General features: G+C 39.0%; 1 protein-coding gene across 2 annotated transcripts in view; it reads right to left on the reverse strand.

Annotated features, from left to right (window-relative positions):
* The window catches only part of ctdp1 (CTD (carboxy-terminal domain, RNA polymerase II, polypeptide A) phosphatase, subunit 1), a 59,979-nt gene extending 56,099 nt beyond the window's left edge, over positions 1 to 3,880 (reverse strand). For both annotated transcript variants that reach the window (XM_088328987.1, XM_088328986.1), the window contains exons 1-2: positions 3,390 to 3,880; positions 1,088 to 1,171 (exon numbers count right to left, since the gene is read on the reverse strand). In XM_088328987.1, coding sequence (XP_088185113.1) covers positions 1,088 to 1,171; positions 3,390 to 3,676 — 371 coding nt within the window. In that variant the 5' untranslated portion in view covers positions 3,677 to 3,880. The remainder of the gene's footprint in view (positions 1 to 1,087; positions 1,172 to 3,389) is intronic.
* Positions 3,881 to 7,258: the final 3,378 nt, after the last annotated feature.

Consider the following 7,258-nt stretch of genomic DNA (forward strand, 5'->3'; position numbering starts at 1 on the left):
GAAAAGCAGCTTTTGAGAAGATACGATTATGATTATTCTAATGTTTTTATAACCAGTGTTGTGAATAACGTGTTACAAAGAAACCCAATTACTCTCCTCAGTGATATGCAAAGTAACATGTTATTGATGAAATGTTGAACTCAACCGTCGTTACAGCAAAGTGCATTACTCAGCTTCTTTTTGAAAGCAGATCGTGAGAAACAATGTTTTCTGCCTTGTGATGGTTCCTCCCCCGCTCACAAAGTAATATACAATCCACATTCCGTCAGACCAACAACACTGAATACAAAATCCGGTAGAGAAATGTATACGTGCCTAAAAAATAAAACTGAATTCAGTTATGGTGGCGCAGTCTTAAGCACAGCGTACACGGGAACAATATTTCTCCATAGTGATATTATCATGTGCTCACTACTATAAATACTCACGTCCATATTGAAAACTATAAAATAAAATACTAAAATGGGGGGTGGGGGGTGCTCAGTTTGTATTTAGATATTTAGTAGCCTGTTGCCAGAAGCAAATGGTAGGCAGTGCGTAGGGAGGGGGCGTGGCTTACACAGGAACAACAAAATCAACGGGGCAAACATGAGTACAGAAGTTACGTCTTTTTATTTGAAACATTATTTTTGAAGTACATCAAGCCCGGAGGAAAAAAAATATATATATCATGTATATTACCTGGAAATGAAGACAAAAGTGGATATGGAGTGTCTCTGCTATGTTAGTTTGCAAGCAGTAAATATTGCACAAACTAAGAAATATGAAGGGTTAATAGCATACACGGGTTCTGTGCACACCTTTTGACCATTTCTTTTCTTAGGTGGCCGATTTTAAACAGTTTTAGAGGCTCATTTTGAATATGAGTATATACACTAATTCGTAACTAGACGGTTACTTTTAAAGTAACACTATTTTTGTGTCTCAGTAAAATTGCTTTATAAATGAAGTAACTCTAGCTAATTGTTTTTTTTACTAACAGGGAGAATACTGTTCACAACAGCTTTTCCAGTAAATGTGTGGCTGGCATGGAAACCATCTTGATGGTGTCACGGTTGACAATCAACAGGTTTCTAAATGCACTTACTGAGTCAGGTCTTGGCCACATTCGGCACACAAGCCTTTCATCACGATGGGGTGGCTGCATCCTGCAATCCTGACAATGACGCCTCTGCAGGAACAAAGAAGACAAAAGACAGTAAGGTATATATATATATATATATGTGTGTGTTTGTGATTTTTATTTTCTTTAATAAAATGATTGGCATTATGAGTTTAAGCTGTATCGTTTTTAATCATGTGACAATGAATTTGACTTGACTTGAATTAAATGTTCTTGCTAAGGCAATAGCAATTGACTTAAGAGCACTAAATCGGGCATCCCAGTCAATATTTTGTGGCATGACGGTTATCAATACCGTTTAAGAATTCAGATTGAATTTAACAGGGCAGGTTTGCAAGGGTCAACTTTAATTCAAGACCCAAAAACTGTCCAAACTGTTGCAAATACTGTCCAAAACGTCTCAACACTCAAACATTTTAGAAAATAAAATTTTTGAAAGATGTTGCGTGGAGTGAAGTGAAAAACAGGCTCCATTCAAAATACTTTTGATTTATCTAAAATCATCAAATATGTATATGTATTTTAAACACAGTGTAATTTTGGACCACTAGATGTTGCTTTATTATGAAGTGCAACCAAGAATAAGTGCTACAAGTCACAACAAAGAATACAAACTACGGAATGAATTTGCATCATTTACGTCTCAGTTATTTGCCCAGCCTTTGAAACGGTTTTTGGTTTCGTTGGGTACTCTTAGTGGCATATGAAGGACAATTATGTCAGCTCCCTCGTGTTATGTAAAAGAAATAAGAAATGTACCGACCTACAAGTACCGTATTTTCCGCACTGTAAAAGCTGACCATGCGCCTTATAATACAGTGCGCCTTATTTATGGATCAACATTAAGTCGCAAAGTCTTCCAAATAACTTGCAGCCGCCGATTTTCCCCCCCGAACGCCAAGTAGTCCGCGGTGTATGCCGGGATTTATTTACCGGCGTTTCATTGGCTAACCAATGTGTCAATCATCATTTGAATCGATCACTATTGGCTAAAGTTATTCGGGGGTCAAGGGACCGATCCTTTTTATCATTTACAGGCTGGCATAGGCTTAAATGGCAAAACAAAGCCTGCAATTGGCCGAAAAAGATGAATGTGTATAGCACGTGGTTGACGGCATACAGAAAGCATTTTTTACTATTCTGTGTTTGTAAATATTTTATTCTCCTGGATTTACTACACTCACGGATATAAGAGGACATTGGCTGCACATTATTATGAACGCAACGACTTCAGTGAGCTACTCTGGCTATTTATTATCCCTGTATCTTGTTTCAGACTGAACTCGATGCTTCTGTGATAAGCAGTGCAGATAATGGATAAAAATTAAACTCAATTCCAAGTGTTTATTGTCATATGCACGGTAAAATTGCGAGCGAAAAAGAAAATAGAAACTAAGGAATGGTTGGCATTTCTTGAATCCCAAGACTTTAACCTTCGGAATGATGGAACGATGAATTTGAGTGACATCGTACGGACACCGCATCCGCACGTGTTCGCTTTCGGAATGTTAAGGGGGTAATAAGTTTGACTGAACTATCTGACTGTTTTGTCGACGTTCCCATTGTAGCGCCTTATAATCCGGTGCGTCTTATGTATGTCAAAAATAGGACCAAAAACTATTTTTTCGGGGTGCGCCCTATAACCCGGTGCGCCTTATAGTGCGGAAAGTACGGTACTTAAAATCATACGTTTATATGATCGTTCGTGTTTTTCCCAAAATCAATATTGTTTTTTTGTTTTTGTTGAACTTAAACCACTAGAAGAAGATATTTAATGGAAATTGTGCCTTAAACCTTCAAACATTTTAATCAAAATTTGCTAAATAATGTTTGAAGTGAATTAAGAAAAGCAGGCGCAGTCGATAAACACACGCGGTGCGCTGCCGTGCGAAGTTACAGTCTAGTCACTGAGACCTTACTTCCGCCGTCAAAGTAAAAGCGAACACATGCTACTTCTTAAACCCCAAACACGTCTTTTACGATATATTTTCAAGTTAAATGCTAATAAAGTAAAAATATCGCCCTCAGATAAATAGGCTGGGAAAAAAATAGGGTTTCCATTTAGCTCCAATAAAATACCTACATTTAATTTGCAAGTCCATCCTGTCATTGATCGTGTATTGAGACATGGGTACTACTGTATATAGAAGGCAAACAAGCTAGCCTAGCACTCATGCTGTAGTGAAGTTTATCAAGAGATCAGTAATAAAACTTGATTTCTATGCAACATTTCAAACACGTGCATCATAACCAGGCAAACACTCACCCGGGAGGGATGACTTGTCCTGGTTGACAACACAGCTCTTTGACGACCCCCGCGCGGTCCGACTTCACCTTCCTCTCGGGTAGCCTGGCTGTTTCTGCCCCCTTTTCCGCGGGGATGGGGACGCAAAGAGCCAAAACGGAATCGGCATTGATGTGACATCCCGGCTTGACTTTCCACTCCAAAAGGCGACACGGGAGTGTCCCTATCGTGCAGCAAACATCCAAAAGTGGCAACGAAGGGCCCAGCGTTTCTGCACCGCCGCTGGAATCAGCGGGAGAATCCTCCATCCGAAAAACAAACTATCTAAATCTTATTTGCGGTCCCGTTTAGGGCGTATTCACCCGAATGAGCACGTCTCGAAACATTAAAATGTAGCCTTTGTATCAGCTTTGAAATAATTTCATATCGCGGTACAGTTTTTGGGGTTTAAACCCGCAAGCTTCGACTGCCTATTCCGTTCACACTCTTCCCGCCCGTAAACAGGAAGTGGTAACACTGCAGACACGCTTGTTCGGAATGACAACTTCCGGTAGACATTTGACATCCTTTTTATTAAACATTGCACAAAAAAAGCAAAACAACCATTTGTGATTTTAATACATATTTTGATGTATGAATAATATTAATAAATTTAAAGTGTGTTTCTTTTAAGCCATGGTCTCCAACGTGGGGCCCGCGGGCACGAGCCTGCCCCCTAAGGAGAGTCGAGGTGCCTGCGGACTTGTTCTTAAAATAGCTCACCAGTGCTCGTTGCGATTTTCGAGTACAATTGTTGTTTATTGTTTAACTGAGTCTATTGAACTCTATTTTTTAATAATTAACTTGGTGAATACGTAGTAATAACTAACATGAAAATACAGTAAGAAGTACAGTAAAAATGTTGTTATTCAACAAAACGTTATTTATTCAATATAATACTACGTCTAAGGCAAACGAAAACCAGTGCCGAGTGAGCAAGCATAGCAGCAAGATGGCAGGCAAATATGGCGGCGAAGATTAGGCATGGATTCTGCTATGAAAAAGAAATACAAATTTCAAAACCTACCAATTGCTACCAAATGTAACATTGGTATGATAGTTCATGTATTTTTGCCCATTAATTCCAACATTTTCTTTTTGTTGAAAGAAAGTTTTTATGTTACCCCTAGGAGGCACTAAATCCAAAACCTGTGAAAGGTTGGACAATTCCAAAAATTCATGCGGTTTTGTTACATTGAGTCTCTTCAGTTTGTTTTGGTGCTTCGTAGCAGACGTTTTCTGTTGCACTACTACTGGGCAGTCAAACACAAAAGGGTTTTAATCCGGCCCATGAGACAATGCAGAAGAAGCACAAGAGAAAAAACACTTGTGGTTTAAAATATGTCCACTGGATGCTTCCAAAACCAGGTGCCACTCACCAAGTACCCGGAACTGTATTCCTCTCTGTTCTCTCTTGCTTTTTTTCTCTGTCTCTATAGATTTATTTCTCTTTCTCTGTTTTCTCTCTTTCTCTGTATTTTTCTCTTCTCTTTCTCTCTTTACCTCTCTCTTTTTCCCTTTCCCTATTTCTCTTTCTTTTTTGCACTCTTTGTCTTTCATTATTTTCTCTTTCTTTTTTGATCGCTCTCCCTCTGTCTCTTTTCCCCCCTTTCTTTCTCTCTAATTATCTTTTCCCATGTGACTCTCTATTACTTTGTCTTTCTCTTTCTTATTTTATTATTATTTTCTCTCTCTCTCTCTCTCCTTCTCTATTTTTTCTTTCTCACACTCTTTGTCTTCATGAATTCTCTCTCCTCTCGTTCTTGAGCGATCTTTCTATCTTTCTTTGTTTGTCCCTTTCTCTCTCTCCTTCCTTCTCCTTTGTTCTTTCTATCTCCCCCTTCTGTCTCTTTTTTCTCTCTCCCTTTTTATCTCTTTCCCCATTTCTTTCTCTTTTCTCTTTCTTTTTTTTCTCTCTCTCTCCTTTTCTTAATTTTCCTCTATTTCTTTATTTTCTCACTGTCTCTCTCTCTCTTTCCGTTTCTCTCTCTCTTTCTTTTCTCGCTCTCTCTATTTCCATGTTTTCCTTTAATCTAAACAGGTGTACAACAGGTGTTGTGCCCTTTTCCGACTCCTCTGCAGATTCCTCCCCCCCTCGCGTGAACGCGCATTCTGCTATTCTGCTGCGCTTCCAACAAAAGCGATCCTATTCTATATAAAACGCTTATTAAAACAATAAAGCGAGCTAATTATAACAATTGGGAGATCCTAGTCTATATAACGCGTTTATTTAAACAATAAAGCGCGATATAACGCGTTTATTTAAACAATAAAGCGCGAAGCGCGATCGTATTCTACAAATTGCGTTTGTTAACGCGGATGCAAAAGTCACCAATGTCAATGTACGCTTCCGACAAAAGCGATCGTATTCTGTATAATACGCTTTTTAAAAAAATAAAGTGAGCTAATTATAACAATTGGGAGATCCTAGTCTATATAATGCGTTTATTTAAACAATAAAGTACGATCGTATTCTACAAAATGCGTTTGTTAACGCGGATAAAAAATTCACCAACGTCAATGTACGCTATGATTTCCGCAATCACAACTAATCGTACACAAATAATATTTATTTGATTTACTATAATATCCGTATGTAATGTCTTTTTCATTGTGAATGAAACCCTGGTTGCATTGGATCCCGCGGTGTAAACAAATTGTTGTTGTTTTATTTTTCATTTAAAATCGGACTTCCCTGTCTATACTGTTTGGAAAATAAGACACGCTTTAAACCTTATTATGCTCTTTGGTTTTGGGATCCAACTACAGAGGAATACCTCCACTTTGTGATGTGTTACTGATTAGGTGTTCGACAAATCTAGTTTGTTTTTTATTACTACTTTAATAATAATAATAATAGAAATATTATGAAAAACGTCTGAAAGTTTTCAAATTCACTGTGCTGACATATTGATGCCACAGAAGGTTACTCTAGAAGTTACAAGTCTGTATCTCCAACAGAGTCTGTTTTAGCAGGGGGGGGGAGGATTTGGGCAGGCAAAATCCTCCCCCCCTGCTAACTCCTGAATAAAAACTCAAAATGACCTCAAATTCACTGTGCAGACTTATTAATGCCACAGAAGGTTACTATAGAAGTTACAAGTCTGTAACTCCAACAGTCTGTTTTAGCAGGGGGGGGGGGGGATTTGGGCAGGCAAAATCCTCCCCCCCTGCTAACTCCTGAATAAAAACTCAAAATGACCTCAAATTCACTGTGCAGACTTATTAATGCCACAGAAGGTTACTCTAGAAGTTACAAGTCTGTAACTCCAACAGAGTCTGTTTTAGCAGGGGGGGGGGATTTGGGCAGGCAAAATCCTCCCCCCCTGCTAACTCCTGAATAAAAACTCAAAATGACCTCAAATTCACTGTGCAGACTTATTAATGCCACAGAAGGTTACTATAGAAGTTACAAGTCTGTAACTCCAACAGAGTCTGTTTTAGCAGGGGGGGGGAGGATTTGGGCAGGCAAAATCCTCCCCCCCTGCTAACTCCTGAATAAAAACTCAAAATGACCTCAAATTCACTGTGCAGACTTATTAATGCCACAGAAGGTTACTCTAGAAGTTACAAGTCTGTAACTCCAACAGAGTCTGTTTTAGCAGGGGGGGGGGGGGGGAATTTGGGCAGGCAAAATCCTCCCCCCCTGCTAACTCCTGAATAAAAGCTCCAAATGACCCCAAATTCACTGTGCTGACTCAATAAAGACACAAAAGGTTACTCTAGAAGTTACAAGTCTGTATCTCCAACAGATTCTGTTTTAGCAGGGGGAAGGAGATTTTTTTTCCTGCCCAAATCCCCCCCCCCCTGCTAAAACAGACTCTGTTGGAGTTACAGACTTGTAACTTCTA

This window comes from Urocampus carinirostris, chromosome 2 (assembly GCF_059441175.1).
Source record: "Urocampus carinirostris isolate Australia breed hairy pipefish chromosome 2, RoL_Ucar_1.0, whole genome shotgun sequence".
In the NCBI taxonomy this organism is placed as follows: Eukaryota; Metazoa; Chordata; class Actinopteri; order Syngnathiformes; family Syngnathidae; genus Urocampus; species Urocampus carinirostris.